We start from the raw sequence: 23,759 nt of genomic DNA on the forward strand, positions 1-23,759 counted from the left end.
TAAATTTTAGGTAGTGTTAGTGTAGATTTTTGCATGCGCGTGCACTCCGCCTGCTGAGTGCCGATAAGTAACGTAATTTTTACTGACCACAACTCTGCTCTTTTATTTTTTTCTTCCCCTAAATCTTATTATAAATTTATTACAAGCCGCCCCCTTCCCATGTGATATCATTACATACACCTCCCTGACACTTTATACACACACACACACACACAAAAATAAAAATGTCCCAGAGAATGTACTGGGCTGAAGAGGCATACGCCATTCTTGCCTCAGATACTGAGACTGCCAGCGAAAGGGAAGAAGATGCCACTTTCCTCTACCCCCTCATCATCATCATCATCATCCACTAATGAGGGACCCTCTAAGGAGATGCCCCAGAACAACAGCTGAGGCAGCCCCCCAGAGTGACTCCATATGGACCCCACCCCCTGATGATTATAAGCTCCAAATGCCAGAGTTAGTTGGAAACTCTGCAATCCAAATTGACTGCATGGGCTTCACAGAAATGGATTTTTTCTAAATCTTTTTCAGTGAAGATTTTATTGTGGCCCAAGCAAAATTTATATGCCCAGCAATTTATTACCCAGAACCTTACATCGCCATACGCAAGACCCCTTGGTTGAACCCTAGTTACAGCAGCAGAAATGAAAATCTTCTGGGTGCTTGTGCTACATATGGTGCTTGTTAAAAAAAACTGATATTAGACAGTATTGGAGTGTGGATGTCTTGTACCACACTCCAATATTCAGTAATTCCATGGCCCAGAATAGATTTGAGTCGATTCTGAAATGTTTGCATTATAATGATCGGCTTTTTAAAATTAGTGGCATCCTTGACCACTTCAGCACTAAGTTTGCTGAAGTGTACACCCCAGAACAAAATATCTAGATGAGTCCCTGGTATATTTCAAGGGGAGGGTAAGATTCCACCAGTACCTGCCCACCAAGCGAGCAAGGTATGGCATAAAAATGTATAAACTCTGTGAGAGTAGCTCCGGGTACACCTATAGGTTTCGGGTCTATGAAGAGAAAGACTATCAAATTGAACCCCCAGAATGCTCCCCAGTCCTAGGAGATAGTGGGGAGGACTAGTGTCGGACTTACTGCACCCACTGCTGGATAAGGGTTACTACCTCTATGTGGATAACTATTACACCAGCATACCCCTATTCAAGTCCCTAACTGCCAGAGGGACTGTGGCTTGCGGCACAGTACGCAAAAATCTGAGAGGCCTCCCTAGATACCTGGTAGGACGACCACTGAGAAAGGGTGAAAGTAGGGCTCTCCTCCATGAGAACATGCTGACGGTTAAGTACAAGGACAAGAGGGATGTCCTTTTGATGACCACCATTCACAGTAACACCGGCTCCCCTGCCCTTGTACGTGGTACCACTACCACTGTCCCCAAACCAGACTGCATTCTGGACTACAACAGGCACATGGGCGGGGTTGATCTTTCAGATCAAGTTCTGAAGCCCTACAGTGCCACACGAAAAAAAAAAAAAAAAAGTGTGGTGCAAAAAGCTGGCCGTATACATTGTACAGACGGCAATGTACAACACGTACGTGCCATTTGAGGACCATTTCTTAACTTTCAAGAAGTGATCAAGGCCCTATTTCTTCCAAACCAAGCAGAAAAGGGCCCACTATGTCCGTGTTGTACCAGGACAACATTTCCCAGGTGCAGTCCCCCAGACAGCAAGAAAGGGAAAGGAACCCAAAAAGATGGGATTAAGATTGAGTGTGTTCAAAAAGGGGGATTAAAAAGGACACTATTTACCACTGTGGAACATGCCCTGAAAAACCTGGCCTGTGCATGAAGGAGTGTTTTAGAATCTACCACTCATCCATGGAATTATTTCATCCTTGATGCTCCCTGTAGTTTCACCACCTTATATCTCTAAATTTTGTCCGCATTGCTTACATATCCACTTTTCACCAACCAATACATACTCAATTCTGTGAGACACCTGTTTGCTGAAAAGTACTCTTTCCACCACTTAGAATTTTCGTATTGGGGTGCTATTTCCATAATGGGGTCATTTCTTGGGGTCTTTAATATCTGGGGACCTCAGGAATTTTTAAATGTGACAAGGAAAAAAAAAAATATATGTCTGCTAATCCAGGCCTGCCAAATTCACATTTAGCTTTCTGCCTGCTGTGCGCCCATACAGCAGGCTACAAGCCCATATGGGGTGTTTCCTGAATGGGGAGAAAATGGGGAATACATACAAAAATTGGGGTCCACTATTAATTTTTCATTTTCACAAATGTGTTCTTTGAAATCCTTCAATAAGCGTTTCTGCCTTCTGTAAGACACCTGTTTACTGAAAACTAACCTTTCCACCTCTTAAAATGTTCGTACGGGGGTGCTATTTCCAAAATGGGGTAATTTCTTGTGGTCTTTAATTTCTGGGGATCTCAAGAAATTTTTTAAATGCAACATGACACCTAAAATCCATGTCTGCCAATTCAGGCCAGCCAAATTCACATTTAGCTGTTTACAATATAGCAGGCTACAAGCACATATGGGGTGTTTCCTGAATGGGAAGAAAATGAGAAACACATACTGGGGTGTATTTTCTCCAGTTCCCCCTTGTGAAAGTGAAAAATTGGGGCATAACGTCATTTTTTTTATTTATTTTTTTATATATTTTTTTTCATATTCACAGCCAATTCCATGAATTACCTTTGGGGTCAAAGTGCTCACAACATGCCTTGATAGATTCCTTGAGGGGTGTATTTTCCAGAATAGGGTCACTTTTTGGGTGTTTCCGTTGTAGGGGTGCATCAGGGTGGGTTCAATTGCAAGATGGTGCCCGTCAATTAATCAGGAGAAATTTGCCCTCCATCAGCCATTTGTTGCTCCTTTCCTTCTGACCCCTGTGGTACGCCCATACAGCAGTATACAAGCACATATGAGGTATTGCTGTAATCAGGAGGAAATGGGCAACACATTGAAAGTGGAAAATTTGAGCCTAAACCAACTCTTGAAATAAATGTAATTTTTCATTTTCAATCATGTATTTCCTAATTCTATGAAACACCTTTGGGCCCAAAGTGCTCAATATATGGCTTGAAAGATTCCTTGAGGGGTGTAGTTTCCAGAATGGGGTCACTTTTTGGGATTTGATTTACTGTAGTGGTGCATCAGGTGGTCTTCAACTGCAACATGGCGCATGAAAATTATTCCTGTGAAAACTGCCCTCCAAAATCTATATGTTGCCGATTGCCCACTGCGCCCTGCTGTGTGTCCATACAGCAGTCCACAACCATAAAGGAGGTGTTTCTATAAACTGCAGAATATGGGTAATAAATATTGACTTGTTTAGCTGTTAACTTGTGCTGTGTTACAGGAAAATATGGATAAATGAAAAATCTACCAAAAAAGCTAAATTTTGATTTTCCATCTCCATTTAATTATTGTGGAACACCCAAAGTAGGGTATAGAATATCGAACTTTCGATACGCAATCGATACTTTTATGCCAGTATCGATTCGATATCGGGATGTTAGTTTTTTCGGTACTATACTGTGCTCCTCTTATATGACAATATGGCGTGTGCTGAGCTCGACAGACAGTGGAGAAGGAGGGACGGAGGGACAGAGGGAGGGAATCCCTCCCTCCTATGACGTGGCCGCTGTGACAGACCAATGAAGTCAGCGGGCTGTGAAGCTGCCCGCACCACTACGACGGTGCACCAATGAATGTTTGACTATTAATGAAAGCAGGAGGAGGGACGTGGGAGGTAATAAAGTTACCGCTGCGGAGGCTGAGTTAATGAGCTGCTCCTCCTGAGTGCACAGCTCACATTCAGCCCGAGCACCAGTGCCCTGAACAGCCAGCATAGATGGTACCCCACACCCTCACAGTGCAAGTCTAGATTGATTAGCCTGCGTCAAAATAAAGGCAGGTAAAAAACATTTGTATCAGGCAGCCAGCAAGATTGGGGTTAATGTGACTCATTAACGCCAATGTTGCCACTGCCATGTTTTAAACATGATGAGGGTCACTTATTTTTAATGTCAGGCTGGGCACATTTGGACTGGACCCCATGTGCCTCACATTAATAGTAAGTGAGCACCAAAGTAGTGTACTATCTCACATAATGGGCAACATGGGGTTAATGTTGGGGTTGAGTTTGTAAAACAGAATAAATGCTCCAGAATTATTTGCCTAAAGAGGAGTTGAGCAGGAGAGGTGAAGGCTCCTCATTAGCATTGTTACATTGTCAAATTCAATATTGAACTCTGACAACACTGGTGCAGGTTATTCTGTTTAATGTAATAAATGTTTTATGTTTAAATAATCAAAAGGCTTTTTTTGTGTTTTATTTTATTTTTACTTTTTTATGGTATGGAAACCAAAACAAAATATTGGTATCGAAACCCTAACCCAAAGACTTAAAGTTTGTAAAATCAGTTTTGAATTTATTGAGTGGTGTAGTTTCTGAAATGGGGTTATTTATTGGAAATTTCTATGATGTAAACCCGTAAAAGTGACTTCATAACTGAATTGGTCTTTTTAAAAAAAAAAAACTTTTTTTAAAAGTTTCAGGAAAATCTAAAAAAAATTGCATCTAAATTTCAAAAACCTAACATCCTAAGAAATATAAAATGACATTTACAAAATGATGCCATCATAAAAGTAGAAATATTGGGAATGTTAGGCTACTTTCAAACTGGCGTTTTGGCTTTCCGTTTGTAAGATCTGTTCAGAGCTCTGACAAGCGGTCCAAAACGGATCAGTTTTGCCCTAATGCATTCTGAATGGATAAGGATCCACACAGAATGCATCAGTTTGCCTCTGTTCCGTCTCCATTACACTTTGGTGTCCGTCTGACGAAACTGAGCCAAACTGTTCCATCCTGACACACAATGTAAGACAATGGGGACGGATCCGTTTTCTATGACACAATCTGGCGCATCAGAAAACGGATCCATCCCCCATTGACTTTCAATGGTGTTAAAGACTGAAACGTCATGGCTATGTTAAAGATAATACAAACGGATCCGTTCTGAACGGATGCAGACGTTAGTATTACCTGAACGGATCCGTCTGTGCAGATCCATGACGGATCCGCACCAAATGCAAGTGTGAAAGTAGCCTTAAGGAATACATATTTTATGAGGTATCACTTTCTGTTTTAAAAGCAGAAATATAGAAATATTGAAAATTGCAAATTCTTTTATTTATTTTATTTGGGATTTTTTCATAAATAAAAGGTGAAATTTATTGACTCAAAATTATGACTGTCATGAAGTACAATATGTCACTAGAAAACAATCTCAGAATGGCTTGGATAAGTAAAAGCGTTATTACCACATAAAGTGACATGTTAGAAGGTGAAAATTGGCCAGGAGTAGAAAGGGTTAAAGGGAGTGTCTGCTTTATTTATATTGATGAGCTATCCTCAGCTGTATGAAGAGACGGTACCTTCTCTTCATTGCTTACCTGCTCGTCGTCTCAACCGCAGATGTGAGTAGGTGTAATTACACCTAAGCTGTCCAAATCTCTTCCTATTTACTTGTAGGAGTCAGCCCCCCTCGATCTGATATTGATGACCTATGTTGTAGATAGGACATCAATATAAATAAAGCGGACAACCCCTTTAATTTCTGTAGAGTAGTACAGCATTCTGTGTATATTTAAAACATTTGATATTATACCTGGTGACACTAAATAAAGAAATATTGCTTACTTGGCTTGGGAAAACTCCATGCATGCCTGCTCAATTCGGTTCCGCAAAATACCAATATCTGTGGACACTATCTCATCCAAGGCTTGAAGCTGTTTCTGGATTCTATTAAGTTTTACTGCCTCTGCTTGGGTTCTTTTTGATCTTCATGACAAAAAAAAATAATAATAATAATTTTAATGGATTTAAAAGCACAAGAAAGAAGGGTAGGTGATCAGATATTTTTAGATTATTTCAGTTATCTAAATATACAGCATAAAACTATTGATAGTAGAGATCATTCAGGAACAAAACAAAGTAAATAAAGTAATAAAATGAATAAATATTCAAAATCTAATTTCATTTATTTAAAAAAAATCTGAATGAATGATTCCCCCACTCTTAAAGGGGCTTTGTATCTTTTTCTTACTGATGATCTATCCTTTGGAAAGGCCATCAGCATCTGATAACACCTGGGACCCACATCAATCAGCTGTTTGAAAAGGTAGCAGTAGCGTTGTGGCCTTCTGGCTGCTTACCACAGTCAAGTGACGTTACAACTATGTTACGTGGCCTGGGCACAGCTTAGATCCATTCACGTCACTGTTCTTCACACAGTTTGATTTTGTTCTATGTTTCCACCCAGCCAAGAAGAATACCAAAGTTGATGCGCTCTCTCGCTACTTCGACTTACTGGATAGAGGAGCTAATATAAAAAAGGGGGAAACGGGTGGGTCGGATGTGAAAGAATCACATTCAGCACAACCCGCTCCAATGACCCCGACAAGTCCACTGGGAATAAGTTTGGTTACGGTAGTGGAAGTTGTGCTATTTTCACGCACTAAAGATACATCTCATGGGAGAGAGTTAAACTTATTTGTGCCCGGGCGGGGGGGGGGGGGGGCTTGCTCATGGGAGGAGGGAAATACATTTTTCATGTATATAAAAAAAATTACATATGTAAATGTTATTAAAATGTACTAGTATTAAAATATAATGAGCTGATACTCACTTCACGGGGGGGGGGGGGGGTATCTGGAAAAGCATGAAAACACCAGTAAACGCCAGCCTGGATCGCCTCTAGGGTGTTAAAGATGAAGGACTATACTACACAAATAATGAGCCGTTGGGGTTTAGGTACCTAGTGATTGAGTAAGCAATTTTGGAATGATGGTCACCTTTAATATTTAACTTTTAATAATATTTATAATAAAATAAATGCCCTAGGATAAGGTGCAGAAAAAAATATATAGGAGCAGGGTGGGGGTCCACCCTACTCGTGGTGAGTATACTAAAACTCTAGGGAGGGAGGGAGGGAGGGAGGAAGGGGGGGGGAGGGATGCTGGGTCTCAACCCCTATTAGTGCCCTAATAAAAAGAGCCCTATTCCCGTACTCCACAACCTCCTGACAAAAGCCCTCAGTTCTCCCTAAGCAGTGCTCTGACTGCCCAGCTTCGTCCTGACAAGGAGCAAGTGAGGGGGGAGGAGTTCCCTAGAGATAATTGTTGTACACCACCTGCAGATGCGCCACCAGGTCCCTGGAGGCGACCGCCATTGGTACACTTGACCTGTGAGGATAAGTGTCCTGAAAAGAATGTATGTGTGGGTGTCAAGGGTTGATCACCGCACACATATACAATGTTGATTGAAGCTGCGATGCTCAATAACCATAAAATGGCCCGACGCGTTTCTCTGTTGTGTTACAGTTCGTCAGGGGCCCAAAGAAATGGATGTCAGCAACAGTAGCGGCGACTTGTCTACCAGTTGGGACAGTTCACCAAATTACAATTGAACTGTAGACAGCTACAGTTATTAACAGCTGATATGTATCATGTCTCATTCAAACAACCCCCATAGTGTGGCAGTATAACAACAAGCCGCAGTCACAAATGGGGGTGAAAGGAGGTACTTAGCTCGTCAGGAGTAGCCGGTCAGTGGACCTGTCCCTGCGATACAGACTGGTTCCTATTCCTACACAGTCTGTGTGCTGGATCCCGCGTGTGGCAGTGCAGCAAGAGACGCCGGCTCAGCTGCACCATTTGAGCCATCTGCGTCATCTAGGCTCTGCCCATCAGCGCCATCATGTGACCCATCACGTGACCGCAACGTCATGGTCACGTGGGGCATCACATGATCGCAGGTCCTGCAACCATAGTGAGATGGAGAGAAATTGACAGCTGGTTATTACAATATACAAGTGTGCTTACTATATGTCCAACACAGTCGCTAACCCACTGTACTGAGGCCTCATGGGGTAACTAAAATTGAGTCGACAAATCGACAAAAAAAAACTCTCCCTTTTTGAACGTGGTCGGGTTGTTGAACTGCATAAGCAGGGTCTCTCACAGCGCGCCATCGCTGGTGGGATGCAGTAAGACAGTCATTTGGAATTTCTTAAATGATCCTGAGGGTTATGGAACAAAAAAGTCAAGTGGAAGACCCAAAAAAATGTCATCAGCACTGAGCCGGAGGATCAAGACACTGGACAATCCTCGACCCAAATTAAGGCCCTTAGGCTACTTTCACACTAGCGTTCGGGCGGATCCGTTCTAAACGGATCCGCTCATAATAATGCAGACGGAGGCTCCGTTCAGAACGGATCCGTCTGCATTATTTTTAGCATAGAACAGCTAAGTGTGAAAATAGCCTAGTACGGATCCGTCCAGACTTTCAATGTAAAGTCAATGGGGGACGGATCCGCTTGAAGATTGAGCCACATTGTGGCATCTTCAAACGGATCAGTCCCCATTGACTTACATTGAAAGTCTGGACGGATCCGCACGGATCCGCACGCCTCCGCACGGCCAGGCGGACACCCGAACGCTGCAAGCAGCGTTCAGCTGTCCGCCTGTCCGTGCGGAGGCGAGCGGAGGCTGAACGCCGCCAGACTGATGCAGTCTGAGCGGATCCGCTCCATTCAGACTGCATCAGGGCTGGACGGCTGCGTTCGGGTCCGCTCGTGAGCTCCTTCAAACGGAGCTCACGAGCGGACCAGCGAACGCTAGTGTGAAAGCAGCCTTACTGGTGCTGACTGCAGTCCCATAACCATCAGACGGCATCTGAGACTGAAGGGCTTTAAAAACAAAAAAAAAAGTATTCGAAGACCTAGTCTCCATAAACGCTACAGAACTGCTTGTTTGGACTTTGCAAGAGAGCACCAAACATGAGACATTCTCTGATGAGAAAAAAATGTAACCTTGATGGTCCTGATGGTTTCCAATGTTACTGGCATGACAAGCAGATCCCACCTGAGATGTTTTCTACGCACCACAGTGGGGCCCTTTTTCCTTCAGTGGAACAATTGAGCTTCAGGAAGTGCAGGGGCGTCAAATAGCCGCTGTCTATGTCCAGATGTTGCAGAGTGCATTCCTCATGACTGAGGGCCCTCGTCTGTATGGTAACGACTGGGTTTTTAAACAGGGCAACGCTACAGTACACAATGTCGCAGGACAAGGGACTTCTTCCAGGAGAATAACATCACTCTTTTGGCCCATCCTGCGTGTTCCCCTGATCTAAATCCAATTGAGAACCTTTGGGGATGGATGGCAAGTGCGGCCGTTTTCACCACTTGGAGAAAAGTTCCCACTCACCTCATGGAAACGCTTGCATCAAGCATGCCGAAACGAATTTTGGAAGTGATAAACAATAACGGCGGAGCTACTCATTACTGAGTTCATATTTGGAAGTTGGATTTCTGTTTATGGGGGGGTGGGGGGGGGGTTAGTTTTTTTTGGGAGGTGTGGTCCTAAACTTTTGATCAGCTGAAAAAAAGCCTGTTTCAGTTTATTCGTTGTTTTTATTAAATTGAATGCTCAAAAATTGTCTCACTCCAATTTCTTCTTGTTGCATGTTGAAGCTCTACTTGGAACCTTGTTGAGATCCAGCCATGCTAAATATTTTTTGCAATTTTTCAAGTGGCCTTAAACTTTTGATCAGGACTGTACCTTTTAATGGCTAACAAAAATAGAAGTAATGATGTTACAAAGCGAGCTTTTGAGACATCACCAGTCCCTTCATCAGACGTATTACAAGAATATATGAAGAAACAGCAGTATGTATTCTTTTTAATTGTGTGGCGGTGGGACCTCATCCTTGCATTGAGTTTCTGTCCTGTTTCTCCAACGTAGAGGCCTTAAACAGGACATTTAGTGCAGAGAATCAGATAAACAATATTAGATGTAGAACATGTGAATGTCCCAGGGATCTTATAGTCCTGCTGTGTGTTGGGGATCCGGATCTCATCTGTTGTCATTATATGGGAACAGGTTTTACATCTTCTTATATTTACAGGGATGGGTTCATTTTTCTGTGATGCATGGCCTCGATCTTGATCTGATCAGAATATTCCCTAGATTTGGAGGTTGTTGGTAAGCTAGTAGGGGGGGGGGGATCTGGGAAGATTGTTTTTAGTCGTTCATCCTTACGTAGGACATAATGCAATTTTTTGGGCATTTTTTCCTCAGTACCTCTGGTTGTGGGTTGTAGGTCACAACCAGAGGTACACGCTGGTTCTGTTTCTTTTCATTGTATTGGAGAAGTTGACTTCTGGGGATCTTGGTGGCTCTTGTGATCTGATCTTCAGTTGAAGCAGGATGATAGCCCTGGTGTAAAAATGTCCTTTTCAGATATTGTAAATGCTCATCCCTGTCTGATGGGCTGGAACAGAATCGGTTATATCTGACGGTTTGAATATATATTATGGACTTTTTAATATGTTTTTGGTGGAAGCTGTCCCATTTGAGGTATGTAGGTCGATTAATAAGTTTTCGATACAGGGATGTTTGCATTGAGCCGTCTTGAAGTTTTATGGTGGTGTCTAGAAAGCGGACTTCTGTGTATGAATAGTTGAGGGTCAGGTTTATGGTGGGATGGAATTTGTTGAATTGTTCATGAAATTTTATCAGTTCATGTTCAGAGTCGGTCCAGATTATTAGGATATCATTAAAACGGAAGTAGGCCAAGGTTTTTTTGAGGCAGGATACCCTAAAATTATTTTCCAGTTTTGCCATGAAGAGATTAGCATATTGTGGTGCCATTTTACTGCCCATGGCGGTCCCAGTGCACTGTAACCATATCTCCTTGTCAAAAGAGAAATAGTTATGTGTGAGGAAGAATTTGGTCAGTTGTAGTACAGACTCTGAGACGATCCCATTCGGCTCCAAGTATACTCGGCAAGCAGTTAATTCATCATAGTGCAGGATATTTGAATACAAGGATTCCACATCATTAGTTGCCAAGATAGTGTCATTAGGGAGGGGAACCATGGTTGACAGTTTATTCAATAAGTCAGTGGTGTCCTGTAGATAACTTCTTGTGTTGCTCACTAATGGTTTGAGGATGCCCTCTATCCAACCTGAGATTTTTTTTTAGTGAGGGTTCCCACACCTGAAATGATTGGTCTCCATGGATTCCCTGCTTTGTGTATTTTGGGAAGCATGTAGAATACGCTATCCCTGTCTACCAGCAAGTAGGGTGTCTACTTGCTGGTAGCAGCCACAGAAAACCGCCCCCTCCTTCTGTTGATTGACAGGGCCAGCCGCGATCTCCTTCTCCGGCCCTGTCGGCATTTCAAAAATCGCGCGCCTGTGTTGATTCGGCGCAGGCGCTCTGAGATAAGGAGGCTCGCCTCCTCAGCACTCCCTAAGTGTGCCTGCGCCAATGACGTCTTCTCTTTCGGTGACGTCATCGGCGCAGGTGCACTGAAGGAGTGCTGAGGAGACGAGCCTCCTCATCTCAGAGCGCCTGCGCCGAATCAACACAGGCGCGCGATTTTTGAAATGCTGACAGGGCCGGCCGGAGGAGGAGATCGCGACTGGCCCTGTCAATCAACAGAAGGAGGGGGAGGTTTTCTGCGGCTGCTAACAGCAGGTAGACGCCCTACTTGCTGGTAGACAGGTAATTAGCATATCTTAAAAGTACGTTTTTTGCTAAATCTACTGAACGAAAATTATTAATACCATAATGTATGGCAATATCGCAGGATAGGGATTAGGAGTACACAAAAAAAATAATAATAATCTGTTTAGTGGGGTGACAGAAGACCTTTAAAAGGTAACTTCAAAACCCAAACAGCTAGAAGAATTTGGGAATACAAATTTATAACACTGCTTGACACTTTGAATACTGGACTGAATCTGTCCCCAGGATTTATGACACACTACAAGATCTAAAGAGTCTTCTATAGATATAGTGGGGCACCAGGTCTCTGAGATAACATCAATTTAGAGACCATAAAACTTTCACACCCCTTATCTGTAAGATAATTAAGGACTCATTCTCAAGATCTTTGATATGTTGTTCTGTTATTTTTCAAATGTGCATTCATTCCACCATATATCTCTGTTCTTATTATATATACAGTCAGGTCCATAAATATTGGGACACCGCCACAGTTCTAACATTTTTGGCTCTATACACCACCACAATAAATTTGAAATGAGACAAATAAGATGTGCTTTAACTGCAGATGGTCAGCTTTAATTTGAGGGTATTTGCATCCAAATCAGGTGAACGGTGTAGGAATTACAACAGTTTGCATATATGTCTCCCACTTGTTGAGGGACAAAAAGTAATGGGATAATTGGGTTCACAGCTGTTCCATGGCCAGGTGTGTGTTATTTCCTCATTATCCAAACTACAATGAGCAGACTAAAAGGTCCAGAGTTCATTTCAAGTGTGCCATTTGAATTTGGAATCTGTTGCTGTCAACTCTCAAGATGAGATACAAAGAGCTGTCACCATCAGTTAAGCAAGCCATCATTAGGCTTAAAAAAAATAATAAAAAAAATAAAAAATACAAGGATTCCACATCATCCGCAATTCCACATCATCCGCAATTGCGGACAAGAATAGGCAGTTCTATGGGGGTGCTGGCCGGGTGTATTACGGACCCACAATACACTACGGACGTGTGAATGGACCCTTATGAGAGACTTCAACATCCCTATTGCCACACACAACTCAACTGCCTCCAAACTCCTTACTGCCTCATTTGGACTCACACAATGGTCCTCCACAGCCATCCACAGAGATGGACACACGCTAGACCTTGTCTTCACTCGCCTTTGCTCCCTATCTAATTTCTCCCTCACTCCTCCTCTCAGACCACAATGTTCTTACGTTCTCAACCACTGCTCTCCAGTCTATAAACTAGCACACCCTCGTAGAAACCTCAAACACTTCTCTTTTCACACCGTCTCTGACTCTCTCTCTCACTGCTAGGCGTCATGTTTCCCTTCAAGACGCTAACGCAGCCACTGCTTTATACAACACCACAATTAAGTCACCCATTAACTCAGCTGCCCCTCTCACACACACCAGAAACTGGCAATTCAATCAACTCTGACAAACTCACCAGACCAAAAAAACAACTGTGAAACGTATATAATCGCTTTCCCGCAACCCAAAACAACTATTTAATACCTTTAATTCTCTACTCCCCCGATGCCCCCTACCGCACACTTAATCTTAGCTAAAGACGTTTCCTCATGTTTCAAAGATAAAATCAACAAAATACGTGAAAGATTAAAACTACCCCTACTTTTTCCCTGCAGTCTGGCTTCAGACCCAATCATTCCATTGAAACTACCCTAACCAAAGTTGCCAACCATCTGCTAACTTCCCAAGCTAAATGTCACTACTTTGTACTCCTCCTCCTTGACCTGTCCTCTGTCTTTTATACTGTTGACCACTCTCTCCTGTTACAAATCAGTGCTCCAGACAAAAAAATAAATAAAAAAAATACCTAGTAGCCATTGGCCCCTGAACTGAAAAATTTAGGGGCCAAATTTAATTTTTAGTCGGCAAATCGAAACCGAATAAAAATTTTGCTATCGTGACAACGCTACGCCCATCAGATCAGCGTAGGGTTGTTTCGATACCAAAATTTTGATTAGCTTTCGTCACCATAAAAAAGTATTGTGATAATACCACACAAAAAAAAAAAAAAAGCTGCGTGCATTTACCATTTTATGAAATGTCCGACCCATAATAGAACAGTCCTATACTATTTTTTGGGGTGACAAGGTGACTAAAAAATGGCAAATCACATGGTATGTATTTAAGTTACGTCACTCACCGCATAGAAGATTTTTAAAATAATTTAATAGTTTGGACTTTTCGGACGCAGCGCTATGTAATATTTTATTTATTATTGTTTATATATTTTATATGTAAAATTGGGAAGGGGGGGGATTTAAACTTAATATTTTAGGGAACTTTCACACTAGCGTTTTTCTTTTCCGGCATAGATTTCCCTCACAGGGGCTCTATACCGGAAAATAACTGATCAGGCATAGCCCCATGCATTCTGAATGGAGAGTAATCCCTTCAGGATGCATTAGGATGTCTTCAGTTCAGTCATTTTGACTGATCAGGCAAAAGAGAAAACCCCAGCATGCTACGTTTTTTTTCTCCGGCAAAAAAAAACTGAAGACATGCTGGATCCAGCATTTTTCCCCATAGGAATGTATTCGTGCCGGATCCAGCATTCAAAATACTGGAATGCAGGATCCGTAAAAAAGATACAAGACTGATCCGTCTGTCCGCATGACCAGCGGAGAGACGGATTTGTTCTTGCAATGCATTTGTGAGATGGATCCGCATCCGGATGCGTCTCACAAATGCTTTCAGTCACATCCAGATAGGCGGATACGGCAGGTAGTTCCGAAGACGGAACTGCCTGCCGGATAACACTGCCGCAAGTGTGAAAGTAGCCTTAGGCCTCTTTCAGACTGGCGTCACGTTTGGCTCCGGATGCGTCCCGGGTGCATTGCAGCAAAACCGCGCGGGTAGGTACGCAATTGCAGTCAGTTTTGACTGCGATTGCGTTCAGTTGTTCCGTTTTTATTGCACGGGTGCAATGTGTTTTGCAAGCGCGTGATAAAAAACTGACTGTGGTACCCAGACCCAAACTTCTTCACTGAAGTTCAGGTTTGGGTTCAAGGTTGTGTAGATGTAAATATTTTCCCTTATAACCAAATGGCATTCTTAGAACAGAATGCTTAGTAAAATAGGGCTGGAGGCGTTAAAAAAATAAATGTAACTCACCTAAATTTTATTTTTTAATCCTCATTGGCACTGCGCCACCAATGTTTATTACACTGGGTGTTGGGGGGGTGCAATGCGCCACCAATGTTTATTATACTGGGGTGTTGGGGGTACACTGCGCACCAATGAAGATAACTGACCTGTTAATACAAATACAGGAGGTGCACCTGAGGGGTTAACTGCAGCGGATCGCAGCTCCCTGTCATAGAGGTCGGGTGCCGGCTATTTGATTCCAGCACCCGCCTCCTGTATTTGTATTAACAGGTCAGTTATCTTCAATGGTGGCGCAGTGGTCACAGCCCCTCCTCCCCTCTCTCTTCTCTGTGGCTGCGGCGGCAGCAGCACAGGGGGAGGGAGAGACTCCTCCACTGCGCTGCTGAGAAGAACATCGGCGGCAGGGCAGAGAACTATCATCTCCTGTGCCCGCCGCTGCATTCAACTGTAGAGCTGTGGCAGCGGGTCTAGTCGCAAATGGTGACAAGACTAAAAAGTCTTGCCGCCATTTGTAAATTCTAAGTCGCATTGGCGGCCATTTTGGTCGCCATCTGGAGCCCTGCAAATGCCCTCTTCCCTTGGCATCAGAGACCTGGCCCTGTACCTCACCAACAGAACCTTCAGTGTTTCCCATTCATCCACCACCTCCTGATCACGCTACCTCTCTGTTGGTGCCCCTCAAGGTTCTGTCCTGGGCCCCCTAATGTTTTCTCATCACATACTGTACTTCATGACAGTGGTAAATTTGAGTCAAAATATTAAATTTTTATTTAAAAAAATATATACCAAATTTATCAAAAATTGGGAAAAATTTGCAATTTTCAAAAATTCTATTTCTCGGCTTTTAAAACAGATAGTGATGCCTCCTAAAATAGTTATTACATTTCCCATATGTCTACTTCATGTTTGGATCATTTTGTAAATTACATTTTCTTTTTTTGGGACGTTAGAAGGCTTCGAATTTAGAAGCAAATCTTAAAAATTGGGTTTTGGAAATTTTCTTACATTTTAAAGGACTAGTTCAAGTCTGAAGTCACTTTGTGGGGCTTACATAATAGAAACCAATAGATAATCCCAGCAGATGTTTTTATTTTTCAATTCATTATATTCTTTATTTCATCAAAAATATTACATTACAGGACGCGTTTCGGCCCGTCCAGCCTTTCTCAACTGCATGGTGTCAAATGACTCCAAACAGCATTTTATAGGTACAAATCACCTGTTCATGACATCAATTAAATCAAACAGGAAATGCCAGACAACTAGTTAAAATGATTTCATCCTGTATTCGGGCATATTCGCTGCCAAAGAGAAACTAAGTCCTCCATAATATCATCGCGAAGTTGCAGTCTGTAAAAAAAAATTTAAATAAAATATTCAATTTTTTTTTAAAAATATTAAAAACGTTAGAAAGACATTAAAGGGGTTTTCCCATATTAGACAATGGAGGCATATCGCTAGGATCCGCTGGGACCCGCACCTACAAGGAGAAAGGAGCCGGGGAGAGTTGTGGCTGGCGGTCACCGCTTCTATTCATTTCTATGGGGCCGACGGAAATAGCCAAGCCAGCGCTTTATTTTCAGCGGCTCCACAGAAAAACCGCAATTAGACTTACTGGCAATTCCGTTTCCTTGAATCCACCATGACGGCCCACAATGAGATTGACCCTTGACCTCTGTAGGGGCAGGAACACATGGAGAGTTTAAATTGACCCCACCCCTCCACCTCCTGCTTTACAAATTACCCAAAAATAAAAGGATATTGATTCATACCCCTTAATATATTATCTATATCTTCCCTGTGTAATATATATATTTATATATATTTATAAATATTATTTTTTTGGGGAATAGTACGGGCCGTCATGGTGGATTCAAGGAAACTGAATTACCGGCAAGTCTAATTGTGGTTTTTCCATTTCATCTACTATGACGGCCGACAATGAGAGGTAACAAATGACCAAGTGGGTGGGAATATAGTCTGTAAAACCATCCGGCCAAAAGGAGCTTCATTCGAGTCCGGAAGACTAAGACGATAGTGTCTTACAAAGGTATTTACACTTGACCAGGTTGCAGCCCTACATATCTGGTCACGTGAGACATCTCCTTTTTCAGCCCAAGAAGAGGCAGTGGCTCTAGTAGAATGGGCTTTAATGACTCCCAGGGCTGGGTTTGCCCTGTAGCACAAACAACACTCAATGGTGGATCTAATCCACCTAGCTATAAAAGGATTTAGAGAGCTTCTTTCCCTTATTTCTTCCTGAGAACTGTATTAGGAGATTATCTCCTGGTCCCGGTGGAAGGATGAGACCACTTTAGGGAGGAACCCAGGATCAAGCGTTAGACTAATGTGATCTTCGTTGATTTGGAGATATGGTTCCTTGCAGGAAAGGGCCTGAAGCTCTCCAATACGTCTGGCTGAGGTTATTGCTATCAGGAATGCGTTTAGGGAAAGATGCTTTAAAGAAATATTTGACAGCGGCACAAAGGGAGGTTTTGTTAAACCCTCTAGGACGATGTTTAGGTCCCAAGTTGGAGGCCTAGATCTTAGAGTGGGTCTTAATCTGATTGCTGCTCTGATGAATCTCCTGACCAATCTGTGATTGGCTAGGCTGCAGTCGTAGAAGGTGCTAAGAGCCGATATTTGTACTTTAAGGGTACTAGGTCTCAATCCTAATTCCAAGCCATTCTGAAGGAAATCTAAAATGTTATTGATGGGAGGAGAGGTGGTGTCCAGGTGACCCACCCCTAACCAAGAGCAGTATTTTTTCTAGATTTTTAGGTAGATTGAAGATGTAACCTTTTTCCTACTGGCCCTGAGGGTGAGAATCACTATCTGAAAGGCCTCTACTTCTTAAGGTCTCGCTCTCAGGATCTAAATGGCTAGTCTGAATATTCTTGGGTCAGGATGTAGAAGAGGGCCCTGGACTAGCATGTCTCTCTGAAAGGGGATCTCCCAAGATTCTTCCAACGACAGTTGTTTCAGAGCGGAAAACCAGCTACTCTTTGGCCATAAAGGAGCTATCAGGATCAGAGTGGTAGGTTTTCCTAGGAACTTCTGGATGACTCGAGGGATTAGAGGTATTGGAGGGAATGCGTATGCTAGTCTCCATCTCCAGCGTATTGACAAGGCGTCTATCGCCCAAGGTCCGTCCTCTGGATTTAGGGAGCAAAAAAGATCTACCTGAGTGTTTCGTCTGGAAGCGAATAAGTCTATTTCGGGATGACCCCATCTTTTGGATATCTTCTGAAAGATTTCCCCCGGATTCTCCCGGATCTATTCTCTCTCTGCTCAGGTAGTCTGCCACTGTATTTTCGCATCCATTCAAGTGGACGGCGGAGAGCAATAAGGTGTTTCTTTTGGCCCAAGAGAAGATTCTTTTTGCCACTCCCCCTAGCAAGCAGGACTTTGTCCCACCCTGGTGCATCAAATATGCCACCGTTGTGGTATCCATATTCTTCTGTCTAGGTCTACCCGTTTCCCATTCCATTCTCTCAGGATCCAGCTCTGGGTTATTCTCGTATGGCTCTGGCACCAAGGGACTGAAGGTAGGCAGGTGGTTAGGCTACCTAGTAAGCTCATGGCTTCCCTGATAGAGCATCTGTGAGAACTCTGAAACGTCACAATCTTTTTTTTATCAGCACCTCTGTTTTGTCCTGTGGAAGAAAGGTCTTTAGTAAGGTTGAGTCCAGTTCTACCCCTAGGAACCTTATTCTTCTGGATGGAGTGAGTGTGGATTGTTTTTTGTTTATGATCCAACCGAGAAGCGTTAGGTTTTCTTCTTCTTATCTGCCCAGAATCAGGAAGTCGTCGAGGTATATGATGATCGTTATACCCTCTCGGCGAAGATAAGCCACCATTTCCACCACGAGTTTTGTAAAAAAAAAAAAAAAAAAAAAATGAATATTTGCAGAGGAGATGCCGAATGGAAGGGCGACGTACTGAAAGTGGTGGATCGAACAGTCCACGCCCTTTAGTGCGAACCGTAAATATTTTGAGAGAAATGATTTATAGGGATATGGTAATATTATATGCGTCTGAGGTCGGTCGACAACATAAATGCCCCTTTTTGGAGGAGAGGAATTGTGAATGAGATGGTTTCCATCCTGAATTTCCTGTACAGAATGGATCTGTTTAAAGGCTTTAGGCTTATTATGGTTCGAAAAGACTGGTCTGTTTTGTTTTTTTTACTAGAAAGAGGTTAGAATAGAATCATCTCTCTTCTAGTACTGGGACTCTGAATTACACCTAGACTTAGAAGATCTCGGACACCCTGCAATATCTTTGGTAATTCTACTCTGTTCTGGGCCGAGATAAAGAATCTTCTTGGGGGGGACTGATGTGAATTGTATCTTGTAACCCTGGGAGATTATGCTTAGTACCCAGGGATTTGAGGTGATCTGTTCCCATGAGGATAGAAAGCCCATCAGTCTGTGCCCTACTCTGGTGTCATTGTTGTTTGGTCTGTTTTGGGGATTCAGGATGAAGCCTCTCCCCCTTTAGGGTAAGATCTTTGTTGAGGTTGAAACTGACGAAAGGGCTTCCTTTTAGTTTCTTTATCCTCCGGAAAACCCTTTTTCTTATCAGCAGCTCTTTATAGAATTTTATCTAGCGTGGGCCCAAATACAAATTCTCCTGAGAACAGGATAGAGCAAAGCTTGGCTTTGGAGGCTTTGTCCCCTGACCAGGCCTTCATCCATAGTGCCCGCCGGGCGGCATTGGAAAAAGCTGTTTCTTTTGCTGAAAAACTGATAGATTCCGCAGAGGCATCTGCTAGGAATGCTGTGGCGGAGCAGAGGAGCGGGAAAGAATCACAAATCTATTCTCTAGAAGTTTTATTTTTTTAGGTGTTCATCTAGTTCTCCTAGCCAGATATACATGGCCCTGGCTACGGATGTTGCTGCTATATTCGTTTTGATTCCAAACATCGAAGACTCCCAGGACCTTTTCAGGAGCCCGTCCGCTTTTCGATCCATCGGATCGCCCAGCTGAGAGGAGTCCTCAAAAAGGTAAAGCGGTTCTCTTTACCACCTTGGCTACCCTTAGGGGTCTCAATAAATAATTTGCATTCCATCGGGTCAAAGCAAAGTCTATTTCTGAACTCCTTGGGGACCCCTAGCCTCTTCTCTGGATCAGACCACTCTTCCATAATCATCTCCCGTATGTTTTTGTTTGATGGGAAAACAATGGAAGTTTTGATCTAAGACCTCCAAACATCTCGTCTTGGACAGTACGGTGCTTAGGGGTGTCTTCAATCCCCATTGCGGACCTGACGGCCCTAAGCAGTTCCTCCATATCATCTGAAGAGAATAAATATTTTTTATCTTCCGCCACGATCTCCCCCTCTCATAGGGGGTCCTCGTTATATATCTGTCTAGATGAGACGGAGGCTTCTTCCGCATCCTCGGCATCAGAGGAGGAAATAAAGGAAAGCTTGCGCTTCTTGGGAGGGTTAGGGGTACTGGCGGGAGTTGACATAGTGGCCAAACACTTAATCTCATCCAGAATAAATGACTTCATTTCTGTAAGAATAGCTGGTTGTTGTTCTTTACAGATCTCTGCCGTGCAGGATCTGCACAGTCTTTTCTTGTAATTCTCAGGGAGCCTTTTGGGGCACGCATTACATTTTAGAAGTCTCACTTTTGTTTTAGACTCTTTAGTGCCCTGCAAGTGAGTGAACAACCAGATATTCCACAATTAGCAACTAAACTATAAGTGCTGACTTAGGCCTCTTTCACACTTGCGTTGTCCGGATCCGGCGTGTACTCCACTTGCCGGAATTACACGCCGGATCCGGAAAAACGAAAGTGTACTGAAAGCATTTGAAGACGGATCCGTCATCAAAATGCTTTCAGTGTTACTATGGCACCCAGGACGCTATTAAAGTCCTGGTTGCCATAGTAGGAGCGGGGGAGCGCTATACTTACAGTCCGCGCGGCTCCCGGCACTCCAGAATGACGTCAGAGCACTCCATGCACATGGATGACGTGCCATGCGATCAAGTGATCCATGCGCTTGGGGCGCCCTGACGTCACTCTGGAGCACCCCAGGAGTCGCACGGATGGTAAGGTAAGTATGCTGCTCCCCCGCTCCCCACTACACTTTACCATGGCTGCCAGGACTTTAGCGTCCCGGCAGCCATGGTAACCATTGAGAAAAAGCTAAACGTTGCATCCGGCAATGCGCCGAAACGACCTTTAGCTTAAGGCCGGATCCCCCCCCCCGGAGGGGACTCACGGTACTGATGGCAGAAGGATCAGAACCTTCCTGGCAGGGAGTAGGTGTCTCTGACATCGTAGTGCTTGCAGGCAAAGGCTGGCTGGAACCGTGATTCTTTTAAACATCCCCCGGCATCTGACGTCATCCAGCTGCGCCCCTGGCTGTCGGCGTGTGCCTGCGCCGCACCAGCCCTCTATAGGTACGTGCGTCAGCGCGGCCCGCCTCCTAATGTTCGCGCTCCATGCGCCGCACCTACTCCCCTGGCCGGTCACGTGTTTCTAGTAAGGAGGATGCCGAACGCAGCGTGCGAACCTCCCTGTGAAGCCAGCACCCTAGACTGCTTCCCGATGTAAGGAAGGGGGTCTAGAGGTAAGGAAGGACCGCAGGCCCCAGCATAAGCTGAGACGAGGGTCCTTGTTGCTCCATGCTGTCCAGCCTTAGCCCCTGCCGCGGGAGGACAGCAGGAGAACTCCTGTGAAGGAACAAAGTTACTACCCTCCTGATAGGAGGGCTCTCAACACATGTTGGCCCGTGTAGGGGCAGGAAAGCACTGAGGAGGTGGAGGGGTGGGGGGAATTTAAACTCTCTTCATGTGTTCCTGCCCTTACAGAGGTCAAGGGTCAATCTCATTGTGGGCCGATGCGCATGCGCAGTGCGCCCTCCTCAACTTTCTCTGCTCCGTTCTCCTTGTAGGTGCGGGTCCCAGAGGTGGGACCCGCAACTATCAGACAATGGGAGGGTCAGGAATGTTAGGCTCCTCCTCTTGGTTTGGTAATAGGATGCCAGGGAGGGGAGATATACATATCTCCCCACAAACCAAATAACGGTACCAGGTTTGGACTCTTCTTGTAGCCGGAACCCAGGCGGGTCCGTTGGTCCCAGAACCATCTCCCTGTGACTTTCGTGTATGGAGCCGTGAACCCTAAAAGGGGTTATGTGGGTCGTTGGGCTGCACGGACCAGCAGAGAGGGGGGACCCTTCTCAGAGGCGGAAAGGGGAGGGGCCGGATACAGGTCAAAAGGCTCACGCAAAAGAGCGTTGCTAAGAGCCATCCGTCTCAGATTAGAAAAGACGGGCTGTGCAGACGCTGTGCTTCTGCCTCGTGCTTCCCTGGGAGACAGAAGGCTGGGCACAGGAGTCTTAGGAGTTAAAATTACATTTATATTCCCGCTTTCTATGTAATCTAATGCTCCGTTACATTCACTGACCTGCGATCCCTGTGATAATAATTCATGAATCAGCCGCACCGGAAGTAGAAGCACTGTGCGCAGTGAGCCGGCGGCTGCTTCATGAATTATTTCCAGGGATCGCAGGTCAGTGAATGTAACTGAGCATTAGATTGCATAGAAAGGGGGAATATAAATGTAATTTTAACTCCCAAGACTCCTGTGCCCAGCCTTCTGTCTCCCAGGGAAACACGGGAGGCAGAAGCACAGCGCCCGCACAGCCCGTCTCCCCTTTTCAAATAGGAGACGAATTGCCCTTAGCAACTCTCTTTTGAAGAGTGCTGCTAAGGGCTATTTGAGCCCCAGTTTTCTACCAAAAATAAACTTTTGGGCTAAATAAAGTCTATTGCAAAAATGTTACCCATCACTTGCCTTACACTTTAGCAAAATAAAATAAAAAATATGACAGTTATCCTTTAAGTTCAGCTCAACACTAGACAGCCTGAGTGCAAATACAAAAAGGTGTGTGCCCATCAGGTTGCAGTCTAGGTCAGTGATCATCCATGGCAATGATGGCCAGTATCACAAGAAGCAAGGCTAAGGAGATGGCCGATGCTAGGGACAGTGGCAGGGAGGACACAGTCCAGATTGGAGGCCAAGGAGGTGGTGGAAGGCGACTATCTTCAAGGCGAGGGAGAGCACAGCCAAAGCTCACCAAGGAGCTAGTTGCTAGTGGTGAGGCCCATAGTAAGCCGCACTCCACCGGCCCATCCCCCCCAGCCAGGCAGGCTAAGCTGCTCTCCTACAGGCTGCACTAGACAGTTTCCAGGCCGGAGACCAGGCTTCCTATGAGATCCTCATGGCAGCTGCAGAGCGTCGCGAGCAAGCAGAGGCTGAAGAGCGTCACAAGCAATAACGTTGCATACAGGCCGAGAGCAAGCACCGGCTACAAATGTTCCAGCTCCGACACCAGCAGCCCTCCCAGCCCAATGAGAGTCTCCAGAGATCCGGATTCCAAACCTACGGGCGGAGGACTCCCCCCTACTGGACAAAGATGGGGACCTGGACACCTTTTTGTTGGCGTTTGAGAAGGCCTGCCATCAGTACCAGCTGCCAGAGGACCAATGGGCCAGATTCTTAATGCCACGTCTCAGGGAAAAAGCCCTTGAAATATTCGGGTACCCTCCCAGCGAGACAATCCTGAGCTATGAGGACATCAAGCAGGCTCTGGTCTAGCAGGACAACTTAACCTCTGAGTCGTACCAGGAAAAGCTCAGAAGTTTGCAGCGGGGTCCTACCCAGAGCTGGGCCGATCACATGCGGGCCCTGCTGAGAGTGGTCGACCAATGGACCATGGGATTGGAGCTCTACACAGTCCAACAGCTGAAGGAGCTCATCGCCACAGAGCAGTTCTTGTGGAATTGCCTGGAGTACCTCCAGCAGTATCTCCGTGACCGGAAGCCAAAGGGGGCCTCTTCAATAGCAGCCCTGGCCAACGAGTACACTAACAGGACTTCAGAGGCCCGGAAACCTGTGGGCTGAAGATGGGGTAAGACACACTCTGTCCCTACTGCCCCTGCCCCTAGGCCCAATTGGGCACCAGCCCCGCCTTCACTTTCCACGTCGGTGGGGGAACACTGAATTTGCCACCT

The 23,759-nt window shown here is 44.6% G+C and overlaps 1 protein-coding gene across 5 annotated transcripts in view; it reads right to left on the bottom strand.

The window, feature by feature from the left end:
- GORAB (golgin, RAB6 interacting) overlaps positions 1–23,759 on the bottom strand; it is a 255,671-nt gene that overhangs the window by 132,957 nt on the left and 98,955 nt on the right. For 4 of the 5 annotated variants that reach the window (XR_006390885.1, XR_006390886.1, XM_044301549.1 and 1 more), the window contains exon 6: positions 5,705–5,845. The exons of the other annotated variant lie outside the window; for it this stretch is intronic. Coding sequence is in view for 2 of the 4 variants with exons in the window: in XM_044301549.1 (XP_044157484.1) it covers positions 5,705–5,845 (141 nt within the window). In the remaining 2 variants the exon portion in view is untranslated. The remainder of the gene's footprint in view (positions 1–5,704; positions 5,846–23,759) is intronic. 5 annotated transcript variants of the gene reach the window in all.

This window comes from Bufo gargarizans, chromosome 7 (assembly GCF_014858855.1).
Source record: "Bufo gargarizans isolate SCDJY-AF-19 chromosome 7, ASM1485885v1, whole genome shotgun sequence".
NCBI classification, from domain to species: Eukaryota; Metazoa; Chordata; class Amphibia; order Anura; family Bufonidae; genus Bufo; species Bufo gargarizans.